This window comes from Lipotes vexillifer, unplaced genomic scaffold, assembly GCF_000442215.2.
Source record: "Lipotes vexillifer unplaced genomic scaffold, Lipotes_vexillifer_v1.1 scaffold564, whole genome shotgun sequence".
In the NCBI taxonomy this organism is placed as follows: Eukaryota; Metazoa; Chordata; class Mammalia; order Artiodactyla; family Lipotidae; genus Lipotes; species Lipotes vexillifer.
The window spans coordinates 2,320,709-2,342,043 of NW_006787829.1; the positions used below are offsets into that span (position 1 = coordinate 2,320,709).

At 36.8% G+C, this 21,335-nt stretch overlaps 1 protein-coding gene across 1 annotated transcript in view; it reads right to left on the reverse strand.

Annotated features, from left to right (window-relative positions):
* DOK6 (docking protein 6) overlaps positions 1-21,335 on the reverse strand; it is a 416,940-nt gene that overhangs the window by 128,496 nt on the left and 267,109 nt on the right. The window contains exon 5 of the mRNA XM_007460866.1: positions 7,364-7,553. Coding sequence (XP_007460928.1) covers positions 7,364-7,553 — 190 coding nt within the window. The remainder of the gene's footprint in view (positions 1-7,363; positions 7,554-21,335) is intronic.

Below are 21,335 nucleotides of genomic sequence, written 5' to 3' on the forward strand. Positions count from 1 at the left end.
CTGACCATCTGACTTTTAAAAAACTATAAATTTATTAAATAATTTCAATTTTCATAAATAAAAGACAAGAAGAGATTTTTTAAAGGTGGAAAAAACTAGTATTTTTTGAGCACTGAATACATTCCAAACCTTGCCTAATTCTCAGACATCACAAAAGGCTACAAAGTAATATTTCAGTCCCTGTGGTCACAAATAAAGGGTATAAGATACAAGAATGAAAACCAATTTGGCCAAATACATAGAAGAACAAGTATTTTAACCCAAATCTAATAGCGCTGCAAAAACACATGTTCTTCCATCTTCATAGAGCTTTGCTGATGTGTCTCATGTTTCACGGCACAGTCAAAGGAAACATCTGTGTGCTGCATGTCCGTTGCTTCCAGCCACAGTTACAGTTGGTCCTTCAAATCCATCCTCGAGGATGCAGAACCCAGGGGATACAGAGAGCCAACTGTACTACACCATTTTATATGAGGAACTTGAGCATCCTTGGATTTTGTTATGCACAGGGGGTCCTGGAACCAAGCCCCCACAAGTACCAACGGACAACTGTACTAATAGATGATAGAAATTTATCATACCGTTACAAGGTATTAGATTATAGGGAACAATAGGTGTGTAAAATTTAGAACAAAAATATATTCCAACACTTCCACATACAAGATTTATTTTTTCCACCTTTACTGAGGTATAAGAACAATAGAAGTTGTATACATTTAAGTTATTCAACATAACTATTTTTTTAAGACCATTTTCTAGTGCAGTTTTTAGTTTCACAGCAAAATTAAGGGGAAAGTACAGAGATTTGACAACTACCTTCCCCCACACATGAATAGCCTCCTCCATTATCAACATCTCCCACCAGAGTGGTACATTTGTTGTACTTAATAAACCTACACTGACATCGTAATCACCCAAAGTCCAGAGTTTACATTATGGTTCGCTCTTGGTGTTGTACATCCTATGTGTTTGGACAAATGTATAAAGATGTGTATCCATTATTATGGTATCATCCAGAGTATTTTCACTGGTCTAAAAATTTTCTGTGCTCTATTTATCCTCTACCATCCCCAAACCCCTTGGCAACTACTGATCTTTTTACTCTCTCCAGTTTTGCTTTTTCAGAATGTCGACTATAAGGTGTGTAGCTTTTTCAGATTAGCTTCTTTCACTTAGCAGTATGCAATTTAAGGTTCCTCCACATGTTTTCATGACTTGATAGTTCATTTCTTTTTAGGGCTGAATAGTATTCTATTATTTGTATGCAACACAGTTTATTCATTCACCTTCTGAAGGACATCTTGGTTGATGCCAAGCTCTGGCAATTATGAATAAACCTGCTATAACCATTCATGTGTAGGTTTCTGTGTGGACATAAGTTTTCAGCTTCTTTGGGTAAATATCAAGGAGCCTGATTGCTATATTGTATGGTAGGAATATGTTTAGTTTCATAAGAAACCACCAAATTGTCCTCCAAAGTGGCTACACCATTTTGCATTCCTATGAGCAAGGAATGAAAAGTCCTTTTATTCCACATTCTCTCCAGCATTTGCTGTTGCCAGTGTTCCAGATTTTGGCCATTCTAGCAGGTGTATAGTGGTATCTAATTGTTATTTTAATTTACATTCCCCTGATGATATATGGTGCACTTATTTGCCATCTGTGTATCTTCTTTGATGAGTTATTTGTCAAAGTCTTTGGCTCATTTTTTATTTGGGTTTTTGCTTTCTTACTGTTGAGTTTTAAGAGTCTTTGTAATTTTGGATAAAGTCCTTTATCATACGTATCTTTTTCACATATGATCTCCCAGCCTGTGGCTTGTCTTCTCATTGAGAAGCCTTTTGCAGAGCAGAAGTTTTTAATTTTAATGAAGTCCAGCTTATCAGTTAATTCCTTAATGGATCATGACTTTGGTGTTGTATCTAACATGTCATCACTATACGCAGGGTCATGTAGGTTTTCTCCTATGTTATATTCTAGGAGTTTTATGGTCTTGCATTTTACATTTAGGTCTGTGATCCATTCTGAGTTAATTTTTGTCAAGGGCGTAAGGTCTGTGTCTAGAATTATTTTTAGCACGTGAATGTCCAGTTTTTCCCGCACTATTTGTTGAAAAAGCTCGCTTTTCTCCATTGTATTACCTCTGCTCCTTTGTCATAGATCAGTTGACTTTACTTATGGGGCCTATTTCTGGGCTCTCTATTCTGATCCACTGGCCTATTTGTGTGCTCTTCACTAATACTACACTGCCTTCATGACAGTAGATTTATAGTTATGTCTTGAAGTCCGGTAGTATTGGTCTTTTCACTTAGTTCTTTTCCTTCAATATTGTGTGGTCTATCTTAACCGTGTTTAAGATTAGTGATATTAAATACGTTTATAATATTGTGAAACCATCATCACTGTCCATCCCCATAACTCTTTTCGTTTTGTAAAATTGAAACTCTATACTCATTCAACAATAATTGTCCATCCCCTCTCCTCCTAGCTCCTGGCAATCATCATTCTACTTTCTGCCTCTACGACTTTGACCACTTTAAGTTCCTCATGTAAGTTGAATCATACTGTACTTGACTCTTTGTGGCTGGCTTATTTCACTTCGCATAGTGCCCTCAAGGTTCACCGATGTTATAGCATGTGTCAGAAGTTCCTTCCATTTTATGGCTGCATAATAATCTTCATTGTATGTATATATCACATTTTAAAAATCCATTTATCCGTTGATGGACACTTGAGTTGCTTTCATGTTTTAGCTCTTGTGAATAATGCTTCTATGAACATTAGTGTACAAATATCTTTTTGAGACCCTACTTTCAATTCTTTTAGGTGTATACCCATAAGTGCAATTGTTGGATCATATAGGGTAACCCTATTTTTAATTTTTTGAGGAACTGCCATACTGTTTTCCACAGGGTCTCTACAGTTTTACATACCCACCAACAGCGCACAATGGTTCCAATTCCTCCACACCCTCACCAACACTTATTATTATTATTATTTTGATAGTAGCCCTCTTAGTGGGTGTGAGTGGCATCTCATTACAGTTTTGATTTGCATTTCCCTAAAAATTAGTGACGCTGAGCATCGTTTCATATGCTATTGACTATTTGTATATCTTCTCTGGAGAAATGTCTACTTAAGTCCTTTGCTTATTTTTTAATTAGATTGCTTTTTGTTGTTATTAATTTTTAGAAGTTCTCTCTATATTCTAGACATTAACCCCTTATCAAATATATGACCTGTAAATATTTTCTCCCAAATCGTGAGTTGCCTCTTTACTCTGCTGATATTGTCTTTCGACGTACAAAAAGACATGTGATAATTACTGTGATAACTGATCAATCATATGTCTTCTTTGGTGAAGTTTCTGCTTGAATCTTTCCCCTATTTTTAAAATTGGGTTGTAGTTTTTCTTATTTTTGAGTTGGAAGTTCTTTATATGTTTTGGATACAAGTGCACTGTCAAATATGTGACTTCCAAATATTTTCTCAAGATCAGTGTCTTGCTTTTCATTCCCTTAAAAGTGTTTTTGCAGAGGCAAGTTCTTAATTTTGCTACAGTCAAATTATCTTTTTTGGGGGGAGTAATCATGCTTTTGTATCACATTTAAAAACTGTCTGCCTTACCTTTTATTTTAACTAACTGGTCATACATTAGAGAAGGAAGGATTTCTCTCTGTATTACTGATCAAAAAAGGTTTAAAGATAGAATAAGCCTCACTATGACATCACGAAATCCTTGATTATAGCACATAGAGCATTTGCTTCCATTAACCATCTTCCTATGGGAACCGTATTGTTTTATATTTCCAATTGTTAAAAATCTGTAACCAGATTTTCCCCAGGCTTCTCAATAGGGATAATATTATCAAAGTTAGTAAGACATATATTTTAAGCACTGATTGTGTTATATTAAACATTGTGCTGAATAGGGAGGTTATGTTTTGAACAGTCATTTTATAAAAAAGGATTCGGGGCTCACTTGAATTTCGTTATGCAGGCATTTGAGCTCATCCTTAGTTTTGCTTACATTTATGAGGTTATGTGAAGTGAAAAAGCCACATCAGCAGTTTAAAAAGTGGTGTTATCTTTCACAGGATAAAACTGCACATAATCACAAATCCTATGACTTCCTCTGCAGGTTTGGATATCTTTTTTGATTAAATAATCTTGCACGACACATTGGTGGTTTTCACTCTTAAAATACAAACTTAAAATCTTTATGGTAAAAGAGCAATTCCTGGGACTTCCCTGGTGGCTCAGGGGTTAAGAATCCACCTGCCAATGCAGGGGACACGAGTTTGATCCCTGGTCCAGGAAGATCCCACATGCCGTGGAGCAACTAGGCCTGTGCACCACAACTACTGAGCCTGCGCTCTGGAGCCCGCGAGTCACAATTACTGAGCCTGCATGCCACAACTACTGAAGCTCACGAGCCTAGAGCCCATGCTCCGCAACAAGAGAAGCCACCGCAATGAGAAGCCTGCGCACCGCAACGAAGAGCAGCCCCCACTCGCTGCAACTAGAGAAAGCCCGCGCAGCAACGAAGACCCAACGCGGCCATAAATAAATAAATAAATAAATAAATTTATTTTTTAAAAAAAAGAGCAATTCCTCTGAGCAGGCAGGGGACCATGACTTCACCTCCCCAGGCTGCGCCCCTTTGAGGACAGCTCCCAGTGAATGCTTCCCGGTCCCCGCTCTCTTTCTGCCCTCACATGTATGGGGTATGAATGTGAGGATGTATGAGGTATGCTCCTCCAGAAGGAATGACCTTGCTCCACTTTTACTGTTTATTCTTATCTTTTATCGGTACAGTAGAATTTAAAGTGCATTTTGGAAAAAGGCTGTCAGTCGAAAAAAGACTATTTTGGCATCCAATTTTATTACATTCCAGTACATGCAGTAGTATGAATAAATGGCTAGAGACTGCTTCCAAATGATGTGCCTTGTGCAAAGAGCTGGTAAAATAAAATGCAGAAAATGTCATTCTTCAACTCAAGGTTCACTAGGATGATAGGCCAGGCCTTACCTGCCAATTTTTCCTTTAAATTGTCACTTGTCATCACTCATGCCATTCCCCTCCCCGCTTCTCCCAGTCCTGACCTAGGGAACACAGCGTCCTGCTTTCATTTCTCTGGATCACACATGGACAAAACCTTCTGCCTTTGGCTACCTTTAATAAGAGTGAGATCTTCTGGAATTTACAAACTAGACACACAGAATAATGGTCAATAGCCCAAATATTAAAGGGCAAAGGACACCCAAAATTCAAAGAAGGAAAAACAGAAATGAACACAAGGACACACCTCCAAACATAAAGAAACAAAGGAGAAAAGAAAAAACATAACAAGATATCCAAGTCCTCTATCAAAATAGAAACATCTTAAATCATCATTTTAATGCTGTGCTTATGGGGTCAAGAAGAGCACGCTCTTTGCACCCTTAGAGGGTGTGTGAATTGATATTACTTCCCTTGAAAGCAATTTGCTATACTGTGAAGAACCTTGAAAATGTTCACAGCTTTTGACCCAGTAATTCTTCTTGAAAAAGGCTCTGCTAAGAAAATGATCAGATATTTGCACATCTTTTCGCAGATGGTCGGTCAGTGTGGCTTTATTTACACTAGTTCATTCTGGAAACACCCTAATATTAAATTAATGATAGTACAGCCATATGTTCAGATACCATGTGACCACAAAAATCTTGATTTTAAAGGACTCAGAGATTACTTCTCAATATAATGTTAAGTGAAAATATGCTGATTTTAAAATATATTGGAAAGAAGTAAACCAAAATATTAAAAGCCATTTTCTCAAGATGGAGAAATTATGAGTGATTTTAAGCTTTTCTTTCCAATTACTCCCTCAGAAGTTTGGGTTAACTTTGTAATCAGACGATATAAAGTATTAAAAAACGGAGACTTACAAGAAAAATGTGAAAAGTGCAAAGCCTGCTCAGGTTATGAAAACATACTTCTGAATTTACTGTGCCTACCTAGGAATAAAGGCCTGGCTGTATCTCACCGCTTCAAGACCCCCTCTCCAGAAAATGCTTGGGGCTCTCTCCCCTTCCTTGGTCCCATTCCTTCCAGAGGAAGTGTTTTGTTGTAAAAGTAACAAATGCTCATTGTCAAACCTCAAACAGTGGGAAAGTATATAAAATATGAATAGTAAATCCCCACCAACTTTCTTTCCCCACTTTTTCTTTTCACATTAAAAACGCTGGGGGATAATCTGCATGTAACAATGCACACCAATATTTATAAACAGTTCCATGGCTCTTGACAAAAGTCAGGATACAGGGCATTTTTCACCACCCCCAAAGTTCCTTTGTGTTTCCTGGAGTCCATTTTCTCCCTATCCCCAATCCTAGGCAAACATTCATTTGCTTTCTGTCACTGTAAATTAGTTTTGTCTGTTGTAGAATTTCCTACCAATGGAATTACACCTAATGCTTACAACAATGTTTTTGAGATTCATCCAAGTTGTGTGTCATGGGTAGGTAATATTCTATTGTACAACTATTATAATTTATCTATCTAGTCACAGAGTGACTTCACTGTAATTACGTTATAAGGCCACAGATTCATTACTACAATGTGATAAATCATGTCCCCAAGGGTCAATACATTAAACATCTCTTATATAGAATCCCTAAACCTAAGTCTTGTCTTGGATGTATGACAACAATATCACAAAGGGGTCAGAGCATAATGAATAATGATTGTGAAGCAAGCATTCATTTTAGACATTTATGGATTCCAACCATGTGCTGTGATCAAGAAACCAATGTATTTGTCTTGACATACTACATTTAAAATCTGAATTACACATTTCATAAACTATGGATTTGCCAACTTTTTTTCAGCCATTCTGAATTAATAATAATTAATGTCATTAACATAAACATCTGAGTAAATGAATATTGCATTAACTTATCTCAAACCTAAAAGGTAGTATTTAAGCAATTTTATATAAAACTCCTTTCAAAATACTTTCCTTTAAAAAAACCCCACAATTATAATGCTGGCAAGGACATGTTGAATTTTATGGAGATCCTATTGCACCAAAAATATAGGAGGATGAACCCCAAATATAATATTGTAATAATTTCGCAAAGATCTTGTATGATTAAGATAATTATGAAACTGGTTTGATGCCAGAGTAAGAGACGGGAATTATTTTGAATGGGGTACTTAACCTGCCGTAGAATGAACACAATTTTATTCAGATTATCAGTAAGAATGTGAAGAAATTATTGATATATATTTGGTGCTCTCTACCCTTCATGGAAATGAAACGGCCAGCCTGGGCACTGCGAGACAGAACCTTTGCCTGTGGCTTCTGCGCTCAAAGCTTACCTTCCTGACTCAAATGTGAACCATGTTGAGTCCCGCCCGTATCTCCTCAGTGAGCTGAGAGGCCACATCACCAGCTTGACCTTGGCATTGTGGATATCCCAGAGATAGATATTCTCATGAGTGATCTGCATTGTGCATTCGCCATAAATGTCCAGATTTGGTGTCGGCATAAGATACACATTGAATCGCTCTGCAAAGAAACAAGGAATGGAGAAAATGAAGCCAAAAGAGGTGTAACTTTTTATGGCAGCACTGTATGAATTTGTATACCTGCCTACAGCCTTCAGAAAGTGTTACTGTGTCCCTTGGTCACATCAATATATACTGCGAAACACTACCTTTTTCTATTGTATGGGAAAAGGAGTTAGAGTAATTCTTAATCATTAATCCATTCACTCATTCTTCAACCTTTTGTTGCAAGCATTCTCTACGGTGGGGATTAAATGGTTAAATTGTACAGTGGGAACATACCTCAGGGCAAAAAGCTAATTGGAGTCTCTGCCCAAATGGCGTAACCGTCTGCTTCTTCCCATAATCTTAAGTGGATGTCATAGAAATCATTTCTGCGATGAATGTTTTCTTTAACTTACACAAAAACTTACTGAATTTTTACCTTTGAGGCATGAAGTATTTAACGCCCACTCAGACTGACTCTCAAAGCACAGAGTATTCATGGTCAAATTCAGCTTATGATAATGGCAGATATTCATGACTGCCTTCTGGCAGAACTTGAGACATTGTTTTGGTATGCAAAATGAAAGCACGTAACTGTTTCATTCCTGGATATTTTGAAATTGAAAATCTGATTATTAGGCAATGATCCCAAACCTCGCTTTATAACTTTTCATGTATCTCAAAGGTTACCACAAAATCCTATAGCCCCTGATCCCCATTAAAATGCATTGGATGCACTTTATTTTGAAAAATAAGGTTAGTTGGTAAGTTCCAGGAAGTAAAGAACTTGGTATGACCTACAAAGTGTCCTACAAAGTATCCTTAGTTCCTAGCACCATATTCTTGGTTTATAGTAAATGATCAATAAATATTAGTTAATTGTAATGAATGAAATAAATATATCCCACGATGAATATGGGCTGCAAGAATTGAGGAATTACAAAAAAATAATGAGTCGTGATAACAAAAAGTTTAAGATACATCTTTGTGAGTTTGAATTTGATTGTGAATAGTGCTTTAAAGGCAGTGCTGTTGCATGAATTATTCTGAGAGGCATAATGCTGCAGCTGCAGTTTGTAAAGGATTGAGATGTTTAGAAATGTGCTATCATCCATCATGATGCTACAATCTTAAACACTGTATGTTTGCTGGTACTAAGCTGGAATTGTCTGTATAATAGAAAGTATCTTTTCAGTGGCAGGTATTTTGTAAAGCAAAGATTTTCTGATGCAAAATCAGTTATATTTAACTTAAGCACGACAGCTTGAAACTTAGTAACCATATGGTCAATATTTATGTTCAAGTGCCTAGATATTCTGGGACCAAAAATAATCTAATGATTCAATATTCTACTTAGGTTGTTGACGCATGAAAGTAATATGTATATAGATTTCACAATTATTTCCCAAAGAAAAGGCAAAACGAGATAAATTCTATAGCTGAACAACGAAGAACATTGTCCCATTAATTATGTGCAATAAAAGGCTGTATCTATATCTACATAGACACATACATATTCCATAAACCTTAAAACTCTTGTGTGCAAGTATCTACATGCAGCATTAAATACATCCCTCACTTTCCCAGCACAGTTCCCTCTCCAATGGGATTACAAGTAAATCAAAAGGGTATGATCTAATATGAGAATATAAATGAAACTTGGACCCAACAGAGTGACTCAGGGCTATAGTTAATGCCTGAAGAGCAATATTCTTTTCTTTGCTCAAGACACTTCGGATGAAGTTCAGCTTCTACATTTGGAACTAACCATGTGTCAGTGGCATCTGTTGTGCATAGGGAAAATATTGTCATTATAGAAGCGGAAAGAGAAACAGTCCTCTAAATTCTTTCCTTTCCATCAATCCTGGAGCCTGAAGAGAGCATTGGAAGACTCACTGCCAAAATGCCAAGAAATAACAACACTTTTTAAAAAATGCTGAGATAAATAAACATCATTAAACAATCTTACTGTTGCTTAAGACTGCACTGACCCTTGATATTCACACCCATTGTTTGTAACTGAAAAAACGGAGCATACAAAAAAATGGTCCTGACATGGAGCGTCCTTCAAATGGATGTTCCGTGAAAGGTTGTACATAATCTACAGAGTGTTTCAGAGGACCCAGAAGAACCATAACGTTTTCACAGAAATGTCTGCGTGCTCTAATGTTAGCAGATAAAACCTAACAGTAATAAACACAGAAAAAGTACAGTCATCACAATGGCCATTGGAGAAAGCTGGAAAATAATACGTGAATTTATTATGAGTCACATGACATAGGGCTCTACACACCAAAGTCTTTGAGGCGCATTTATGAACAAATTCAAAGTGATGGGATAACTCCCCTAAGGAGTCCTGCCAGGGCCACCTCTAGACAGCACAAAGCAGGTGAACCTTATCTGCATCCCTTCCCTCTGGCCTGCCTTCTACTTTCCCACTTTATTTTTTTTAACCAGGCAACTCAAGTAACCCCTTCTTGCTATGGTTTAGAATGCTCCACTCCTACCTTCTTTTTGATGCTATTTCTTCTAACTTAAGAAAGGAATTACCCTAAACAATTTTATTTTCAATTTTTAAATATTCAAAATTTATCTTCCTCTAATGGCTAATTTCCAAGAATTTGCGATTCAATGAAAACGTAGGCTAATTAATCCAGCAGAAAACCAGGCACATAAAGATAAGGGCAGCACATCAAGTCATCTAGCAAATTATACTTCTTTGAATTCCATTTTAATGGAAGGAAGGTTTCTGCATTTGCTGTGAAGAAATTATTTTATGCGCTTAGTAACATAAAACACATTGTTTTACTAAAACTTGCTATGTTTTCCATTGGACCATTTCAATATGAAATAGTTAAAACTGGTTCCATTAAAATGACTTTTAAAAATATTTACCTCTGTGAAATAATTCTATCAGGCAGGTTTTTTAAACCAATCTCTGATCATGTCACCTTTTTATTTAAGAAACTGCGTTTGGGTTTTACTGCCTAGAGTACTGGTTTTCAGGTTTCAGTGTGCATCAAAATTACCTGGAGGGCTTGCTTCAATACAAGATGGCTGGCTTGCCTCCACCGTTATTGTTTCTGATACAGTAAGTCTACCCCAGGGCTGGATAATTTACATTTCTACTTGTTCCCAGGAGATATTAATGCTGCTGCTCTGGGGACCACACTTTGAGAAGTGTCGATTTGTGAAACTCATTTAAAAATATTGCCAAGGAAGTGGCAGCATCTGAGAAACCATGAGGGATGCTTTTGAAAAGTGATGCTATGTTCCAGTAGAGCAAATCTGCACATTTTATTCAAAATTGTTTTCTAATCTCTGCTCAAATCAATTAATCCTATCTCAACTGACTCATGACTGACTTGTCAAGAAAGAGTTCTTATGCCAATTGGAATAAAGAAGGGAGAGAGGCATAGAAAGAAAGGGGGTATATGAAAGATAGTTTACAATTCAGCAAGATATGTATATTCCAAGTATGTCCTTTTGAGATCATCAACAATAACAATAAAAACACTATAAAGAAGCACTAAACAGCAGAGCTCCAAGTAGCCAAAAGAATTAGAAAAGAAACTAGCTGTCTAAATAATGATAATAATATCCTGAAACATGAATAAAATATAAAGTCCTGTGAAGACTGGTGAATGTGTGAAGAAATAAATTTTTGAAAGGTTATGTAAAAAGTATTAGTTTTAAATGTGTTCACACATATAAACTATAGAATTCTAGAGTGAAAAATCCCAAACACATTGCCCATAAAACTGTATTTTGGTAAAACTTAGGTTTGTATAATGGCTGATAGATATATGAGAAAACATAATTTTATTTTAAATGGCCAAAACAATAAGGTGAAATATTTATAAGATGAATTGTTCTGTCCAACAAAGATGCTTACTGTTGTTGAATCTGCAGTTGCACTTACCAGGGCAGTTTTACTCTAGGGCTGGATTAAGAGGTCCAAAGGAAGAGACCATGCTCCAAATGGCCTTGACACAGGGTTAAGGTCACAACCACAAGAACAGTCTCGAGGGGGCTACAGAACAAGGTTTGGTCAAATTGAATTGGACAAGATCTGGCGAGAAAGGGGAGCTACACTCAGGAGAAATGGTCCTGGAAAAGGGATAGTGAGACCCCAGGTGATATGTGGGAGACCCTGAGAAGGACGGAAACCTTCCCTTCTCAGCCAGGGAGGTTTTACATAGATCTTGTTTAGGGCAGGAACTAACCCAATATAATATTAGCTGGAGCCTGGCAAGTGCAGGTAAGTGGAGCTTACAGCTGCAGCAGGAAGCAGAGGATCACTGATGAGGTTTCTGACATGAAGCAAAATACCCTCCAGTGACTAGAAATAAATGAACAGAAAACAAAAGGATGATGAGCTCTTCAACCAGTTTCTTGGTAATTTCCATCTTGTAACAGAAGAGATGGAACACTGGATTTAAAGGAGAACCATGCTAGGGCTTCCCTGGTGGCGCAGTGGTTGAGTCCGCCTGCCGATGCAGGGGACGCGGGTTCATTCCCCGGTCCGGGAGGATCCCACATGCCGCAGAGCGGCTGGGCCCGTGAGCCATGGCCGCTGAGCCTGCGCATCCGGAGCCTGTGCTCCGTAACGGGAGAGGCCACAGCAGTGAGAGGCCCGCGTACCAAAAAAAAAAAAAGGAGAACCATGCTGAAAAACAGACATATCAGCTCAGCTAAGTTTCCTTGGTAATAAATTTGAAATATTAAAAAAAAAACAGACTGGGCTTCCCTGGTGGCGCGGTGGTTGGGAGTCCCCCTGCCGATGCAGGGGACACGGGTTCGTGCCCCGGTCCGGGAGGATCCCGCGTGCCGCGGAGCGGCTGGGCCTGTGAGCCATGGCTGCTGAGCCTGCGCGTCCAGAGCCTGTGCTCCGCAACGGGAGAGGCCACGGCAGTGGGAGGCCCGCGTACCGCAAAAAACAACAACAACAACAACAAAAACAACAACAAAAAACAGACTTCTGGAATTTATGTATTGAATAATTTTGTGAATCTACCTCATAGTAAACACTCAGTGTCTGTGACTGCATGAATATAAAATACATCTTGTGTATATTAGCTGATTAATTAAAATAAATTTGGGAAATGTCTATTGGATGCCAGTCCGTTCTTTTTTCAGAGGAGGTCCTGTAAGTTTTAGCTGTTAGCTGATTGCTGAGCAGTCTATCCCCCTCTGTCTATCTCACTTCTCCTGATACTTCAGAAGTTGTGGGTTTGAAGGTTGGGTCAAAAGAAAGGATGGAAGAACATGGAACTAAGTATTACACCTAAATATCTGAAAAATAAGAGCTTCATAGATATTAAAACCGTCAGGTTTTCCATGGGGAGAGGTTAAATTTTATAATAACTTCAGCTATGTGGGTGAGTGTAAAGTCATACTTTTACCTTCTCTTCCTAAAATCTAAGTATGGCTCAAAAGGAGAAGCCCCACAATAAGAAAAGTGTTCTTTAGCAATTTGGTGACATCCCTAATTTTCTGAATTTCAATTCCAGGGTCTTCCATAGAGACTTAAATATTTGTTAAAGTTCATTAATTAAAATATTTAGGTATTATTAAATTAAATAACAAAGTTAATATTTATATACATATATATGGTTATGTAATGATTAATAATAGCTCTAAATGATTGGACAATGTATAATTTTGAATTTCACTTAGTTGTTTCTATCAACCAGTGTTTCCATAAAGTAAAACTCACTCTACATACAACTTACAGGTCAAAATAATTTTAAAGATTTAACAAATTATTTTATAGCAAGAGAATTCAATTTTTTTCTCAAAATTTCATGTGATCAGAATATTGATAGTTATGGAAGACATCTTTTCGGTTAAATTTATTACTGCAGCTAATTCATTAAAAGACCCAAACTTATTTGTCCCATCAGATGTGGAAATGAGCGTTGTCCAGTTGGTGACCTTTATCTCCTTATTTAGCCACCATGAACAGCTGTGGCTGCATCCTGTATCCTGCTCACAGATTCATCACGGTGAGAAGAATAACCACTACACCTCCAAACTCAGGTTGTCCCCCGTAATCTCTTGCACACTGCTCTGGTACCAGCATGGTCAGGACTAGATGATTCTACAACTCTGCCAGCCTGGGTGAGAGATCAACCTCTCCATCTGGCGAACAATCCAAATTCTATGAGTGGTTCTCTTGCCTTTCCCCCTTCATCGTGCTTGGAGGGGGACAGACCCCCTCCTTTCTGCTCTTCTTCCACGAGAGAATTCTCCTCAATTAATCTTCCAGCCTGCTCTTTAGAATTTCATGGTGCTTTGCACCCATTATCCAGCACTCTGGGGCTGCAGTACATTTCTGAGACAGCAAGAAAGTCCCACTCTAGGCTCTATATTTAACAATTGCTACATACCAATTCCAAACATGAAATTTCAATATTAATACTAAATTAATAAACAGTCTACTAAATGTTATTTAGTCAAAGGACCAGAGTTATTGGTCTAATATTAACCACGAATTAGTAAGTCCACAAGTATCTGGTGTTTGAAAAACTAAATGCATGCTTGGGAGTGTTGGAATTTATTAATGACTATTCATCTCAATTTCGAATCTAGGTTCACCCCATTGTTTGATACAATATGCTTTGTTTTTAATGGTCATATGAAGTGCCACAAAATTCAATAGACCCAGATATTACTCAGAAAATAATGAGATATTTCAAGATCATTCTGAACTTTACATTCTTGTCTCCAAATGGCTGTAATATTGGGATATTGCAGTGGTCAGCCTTCAATTTCAGCAGCCTTAGAAATGGAGCCACACTGAGAAAGCAGATATTTGCACATTTAGACACATCCTGAGATCTGTATAATGCAATTAAACCAGCAATGAAACAAAGCGTGATTTATGCTTGTCAAAATTTGTGGAACTCTTCAGAAATTGTGACTCCATTTCCACCAGAGTACTGAAATTTGTCAAAATTTATTTTATTATAACGTGGCAATAGCAATAAATGCAGTTGCCAGGTGCCATCTGCTCAATGGACACTGTGAATTGGAATCCTTGCAATTCTTGTATCAAATGGCAGCACTTAAAAAAAAAAACCCAGTAATATCTTTTAATCCCCCAGGAACTAATTTATTTTTTTCCTTCCTTCCTTCTTTCTTTCCTTTTCTTTTTTTTTTACAAAAAAGTTGCTGTTGACAGCATTTTATCTGCATTTCCAAGTAAATCATGTTCATTGTAGTAAATACAGAAAATCATTAAAAATTCAACTGCTATTATACCGTATAGAGATAATCTGTTAAAGTAGTGTGTATCTTAATATACAAACATATTCACATATATTGTACTTATTATCATACAGAATATAAAGTACTGAACCCTTTTTATTGCCTTTACTATAGTATAAAAATTTCAGGTGCTATTAAGGATTCCTTGGGGATATAATTTGAATGATTGCATAATATTCTACTGTATAGCTATGCCATATTTCATTTAATAATTATCTATTTGATGAATATTGAAGTCAACTTCTGTCTGATATAAATTAGGCTATAAGAAAATAACCAACTTTCAGCTTAATTTGCTAAATAATTCACTCAATAATAATATTGAGTCATAGGGTTTACTTTATTCTTATATATACATTTTGGATCATTTTAATACCCTTGATTATTAAGTTACATTGGGTACTAAGATCTGAATTATTGGATTAAATGCCATAAACTCTTTTAAGAACCACACATTGCCAAATTGCTTTCCAGAAATTCCTTACCAATCCGTCCGTATTCCAATTAAAAAACATATTTTATATTTTATTTATTCATTTTACATAAATGTCCTCTGCCAGATTTTTAAACTAGGTTTACTATTTCTCTGTTGATTTTAAGAATTCTATATACTACAAATTTTTCCTACCATGTTATGACAAAGACTTCATCTCAGGTTTCCTTAATTTTGTTTATGGGATTTATGGCCAGAAAATGGAAAATAGTTTTAATTTTTCTAATAAGTCCTTTGTTAGTGAAAGGTTAAATATTATATTACCCGCTCATAGCAGTTTTAGCATTTTATTTTTTACAGTAACTGGTATATTGAAGCACAATGAAATGTTCATATCTTATTTATAACATTTATTCAGTTTTGACAAATGCACAAGACACAACTTTACTGTCACCTCAGAAAGTTCCCTTATGCTATTTTCCAGCTGCCCGTGGCCCCCAGAAGCAACCACTGATCTGATTTCTGACACTGTAGGTTATTTTTGCCTATTTTAGTAGCCTCCTGTGAGCCAGAAGCTCAGCACCTCACTAATTTATTTCCAGTTTGTGGCATTCCATTTTTATTTGCTTTTAACTTTTTTTGATGGTGTTTTTTGAGGAGCATAGGTTTGAATTTTGATGAAGCCCAAATTATTTATTTTTACAGTTCTTTTTCAGTGTTTTATAAAAGAAATCTTAGCCTATCCTAAATTTGCATCCACCTTAAATTGATGTTTGAGTATGGTGTGAGGTAGGGGTTAAGGTTCATTGTTTCCTATATAGATATCCAGTCAGTCTAAAACTATTTATTAAAGAAATATTCCTTTTCTCATCGAAATGACCAATAAGCTTATGAAAAAGGGCTTTGGTGCCCTTGTCAAAAATTACTTATCCATATATGTGGATCATTTTCTTTCTGTTCCGTTCCACTGACCAATTTGTCTATCCTGTCCTGATTACTGTCACTTATAATAAGTCCAGAAATTAGAAAGGTACACATTCCAGCTTGGTTCTTCCTTTTTGAGATAATTTGGCTAGTGTTGGTCCTTTGCCTTCCAAATACACTTTAAAATTAACTTGTCTAGAAAAAATGCCTGGCTTTCAGGATTTTTATTGGAATTGTGTTGAATCAATACATTACTGTAAGGAGAACTGACATCTTAACAATATTGACTATTCCAATCATGAATGGCTTATCACTACATTTATCTAGATGTCTTTTCATTTCTCTCAGCTCTATTTAGTTTTCACGGTAGAGGTCTTTGCTGATTTTATCTCTGAGTATGTGATTTTTTTAAATGGTATTATAAATGCTACTATCATATTTGTAATTGTTCACTGATAATATATATGTGTGTAAATGTTATATATATTTATATAGATAAGTTATATCTATATAGTAGTTACACACACATATATACATATAAATACGTACATATTAACTTTTTATCCTGCAACATCACTGAATTCAGGTAGTTGTAGTTGCTTTCTCATAGATTCCTTAGCATTTTCAAGGTACACTATCTTAACCTCTTATTTTCTTAGTAATTTTTATAATTTTAGTTTCTTTTCTTGTCATATCACACAAATTAGGACCTTAAGTAGAGTAAGTAGAATACTGAATATAAGTGGTGAGAGAGGATATCTTTCCCTTATTCCCAATCTCATGAGGAAAGCATTCAATATTCTACCTTCAAGAATTCTATTTTCTGAAGGTTTTACATTGATGTCCTTCATCAGTTTGAGAAAGTCCCTTCTATTCCTAGGTTTTTGAGTTGTTTTCATAAATGCATATTGTATTTTATCAAATGCTTTTTATGGATCAATTGTAATGATATGATCTTCTCCCTTGACCTATTAATGCAGTGACACATAATCGTTGATTTCTGGGATTTTTTTTGCATTTCTGGCATACATACCAATACTGATCAGAGTGTATTACCTTGTTAATACTTTAATATTCCATTTTCTAATTTTTAAAAGGATTTTGTACTTATATGCATGAAAGATATCTGTCTGGAATTTTATTTTCTTGCATTGACTTTTTCTGGTTTCAGTATCGGGCTTATAGTGGCTTCATAAAATGAATTGTGAAATCATCCCTCCTCTTCTGTTTTCCAAAAAACTTTGCATAGGATTGATACTATTTCTTCTTTAAATAGAATTCAAGAGTGCAACTGTATGGGACTGGAGTCCGTGTATGGGAAGTTGTATAATTTTAATTTAAATTTCTTGAATGGACATAGGGCTCTTTAGGTTTTCTATTTTTTGTTAAGTTCCTTTGGGTAATTTGAATCTCTGTTAAGTAATATAAAATTTTATTTTATTTACAAAGCCTATAATCAGAGATAATATTTTGATTTTTTCTTTTATGGCAGATGGAAATTAAAAAACATTTCCCCCGACACTTTTCCCTCCAATTTTCACATTTATTATATCATAATCTGAGCTCTGGGACCGTTATTACTACAGTTAGGATTTTAAACTATGCTCAAAGAAAAATGTAGAGCTTTGCAAAATATATTTTTAAAGTGAAAGGCTAAAATTTGATGCTCTAAACATCCACCTCAAAAGATTTGAAAAAGAACCTGCAATTAAATCCAAAACTGTGGAGCAACTGAGTGATTAGTCATAGTGGATGAGAGCAGAAATTAATACATTTTAAAACATACTGAAAAAAAGGTTTAATAAATAGGTAAATCTCTGATGATGCTGACTACGGGGAAAAAAAGCCAAAAATAACCTATATGAAGTAAAAAATGAGCTATCACTACAGTGTAGACAGGTATTAAGAAGATACTACAAGGATGTTGTGATTAAATTTATGTCAGTAATTTTGAAACTTTGTAAGAAATGCAAGAAACTTTGCAAGAAAACTTTGCAAGAGATTCCTAAAATCACTGGTAGATGTTTTGAAGCTGATTATAATCAACAGTTTATTACCCTGAGTTTTCAAACTTTAGTGCATGTTAGGTTCCTGGGGTTATTAAAATACAGACATCTGGTCCCACATCACAGAGATGTTTGTTTTAGAGTGTGGCTGGGGGCCCAGAATTTTCTTGTCTAACACACACTTGATGTGAATGTGACAGAGACATGCACAATATTCCAGAGAAATACGGACTTTCCTGTTAGGCACTGTGCTACTTGCTTTGCATGCTATATTTTGTTTAATCCTTACAACAATCCTATGAGACGTGTACTATCAGTATCATCCCAAAGAGTAGGAATCTGAGATTTAGAGCATTTCAGTCTCTTGACCATGGCCCCAGAGCTTATGAGAAGTGGAACAGAACTTGATGATGTACTAAGTTTGTTTGGCAACATATGTTCATCAGGCTACAAGTTTGACTTTCAAGCTTGACACCATAGTTTTACTGTAGCAGGAACAAAATGGATCAACAAAAAGTTGGGTATATCAAAAATGAAATCTCGGCCCCTGAATGCTTATACTGGTGGGAGGGAGAGGAAATGGAGTTCCCCGGACTGAGCCAGAAAGTTGCAAAACTCATTCAAGAAATCAGAGTTTGAGGTACGAAAAACTCAGTACTTACTGAAATATCCAGGGGGAGAAATATAACGTTTTATTCTGCCGGTGAAAAGGATGGAGAGTCTAATACAGTAGAAACACAGGATTAGACAGTTGGAGTGAAAGAAGAAATGCAGAAGCCAAGTACAAGAATGGTAGGAAACATTCCTACCTACTCAAAGGGAACTCACAATATCCAGGAGGTCCATGAAGAGAAGCCCTAGAGAAGCTAATTTGTACTACCCGAATCTAAACAAACTTTGGTATGAAAGTATAATGGACCACATTAATGCTCTGAATTAACAGAGCACAGAAGAGTGAGACAAATTTGAGGTCAGCGTTCTTAACTGTTTTTGAGCCACAAACCACATTAGCAGTCTGGTGACGCCATGGACTCTTCTCAGAATTATGCTTTTAAATGTATAAAATAAAATTAATAGCATTACAAAAGAAAAAAAATGAAATCTCATTAGTGTATACTGAGGTTTTCTTTTCTTTCCTCTTTTTGTGTGTGTATATTTGTGTTTGTTTTCTGTCAAATGAGGATTCATTTAACCCAGTTTCTGATCAAAGTTCAAGCTTTGAGCTTCCTCCTCATTTCATCCAGGCTGATTTGAAAACCCCCGGAACTGATATAGTCCCAGGTGTCAGCAGAGGAAACATGGTCCTCTTATCTGGTTCGTATGTACCCATCTCCCTATGGAGTTACTTCACTTGCTTTCCTGTGACACTGCAAGTCCTGCTTTCAGAGAGTATCTAGGGTCCAGTGGGGGCCAACAGGAAGCCTGGGCACCCCATCCATGCCATATCAGTTTTGAGACAGTTGAGGTGTAGCTTTATCTTGTTACACCTTGCTAGGCTCTGCTGACATCTCTCCACCACATCTCTCCATCTCTTCCTAGGCTTGTCATCAAACTCCATGCAGAGAATCAAATTCTAGTCTTTGTTCTTGTAGTAGCCTCCAATTTACATGAGGAGATAGAAGCATGTGTCTGTGTCCACTCAAACTCCCAGGGAAAGGGTAAAGGCAAGGCATTACCTTATTTTCAAAGTCCCTCTTGTTGCCTGTAGTTGGGAGATACCAGTAATTCTGGACTCAGTATTCTCCCCAGAAGCTTCTCCTTTCACATAATTACAAATGTTTCTGAAATTTGCATCTTTGTTATCATTGTGTTTGTATAGGGCATGTTTCCAGGGCAAAGGAAACAGGACAGGTCCTTTGGTGTTTCAAGATATTTCTCCCAGTATGCATCTCACTTTGTAATGATATGGCCAGAGTTAGACAGTGGATTGCTTAGATTTGGCGGTGTAGGGAGGGAAGCACTACAAAACACCCTTGCTTTCCTTGAATCATCTATTTCAAAGAGACGTAGAAATATATATGGCATTGGCCTTCATTCCATTGTAGTGCATACTGAGGACCAAACGGGAAAAGTGGTGTTTTGACCTAATTTATTGATTATATGCAATGTCGACGGCAATCAAAGAATGGAATTAGCAACACAAGATAAGGTGAGGAGGCACATATTTAGGGCCCATTCAGGACTTTGTGTTATATCCATGAGTGTCATCTTATTCTTGCCAGGATGGCTGCTCCCATCACCATCATCTTTCAGCTTGCCCTGTAGATAAGCACCTCCACTGGTTATACTGGCGTTTTCCAACCTGTTTCATGGAACAGATATGAATATCCACAAGCTATGAACAGGGGTTATGCGTAGAAAAAGACAGATAGGTAAAAGGAGTATGGGAATTGCTGCATTACACAAAGTTAAAAAAGATCTTTATTCCAGTACTCCTCAACAGCTTTATTCAGCTCATGCATATGGTGACCATCATATAGGGTTGGTATTAATTTCCTAGGGCTGCTGTTACAAAGTACCAAAAAACTGGGTGGCTCAAAGCAACAGAAATTTATTATCTCATAGTTCTGGAGGCTAGAAGTCTGAAATCACGGTGTTGGCCAGGCTAGGTTCTCTCTGAAGGCTTTAGAGGGAGAATCCTCCCTCATCTCTTCTAACTTCTGGGGTTTGCCGGCAATCCTTGGCCTTCCTTGGCTGGTAGATACATCACGCAAGTTACATGGCCGTCTCCTCTCCGTGCATCTTCACATCATCCATCTCTGTGTCCAAATTTCCCCTCTTTATACGAACGTATTGCATGTCATATCGGATTAGGGCTCTTTCTAATGACTTTGTTTAAACTTGGTTCTCTGTAAAGATCCTATTCCCAATAAGGTCCCATTCTGAGGGTTAGGACTTTGACATCTCTTATGTTGGAGGGGAACACACTCTAACCCACAGTAGTGTTGCGTAATATTACATTCACTGCTGATTCCCTCACTGCAGAAGGCATACAGTAGTAGCAGTAGCAGTATTTCCTGGAATCACTTTGGGAAATACAGGAGTGTGTGGATGGCATTTGGAAGCTCAAACATAGGTATGCGGAATTTCTTCTCCCCATGCAAAAGTTGGTTTTGCTGAGTGTTACCCGAGGGACAAAAAGAATTAACCTGGAACACTCTTT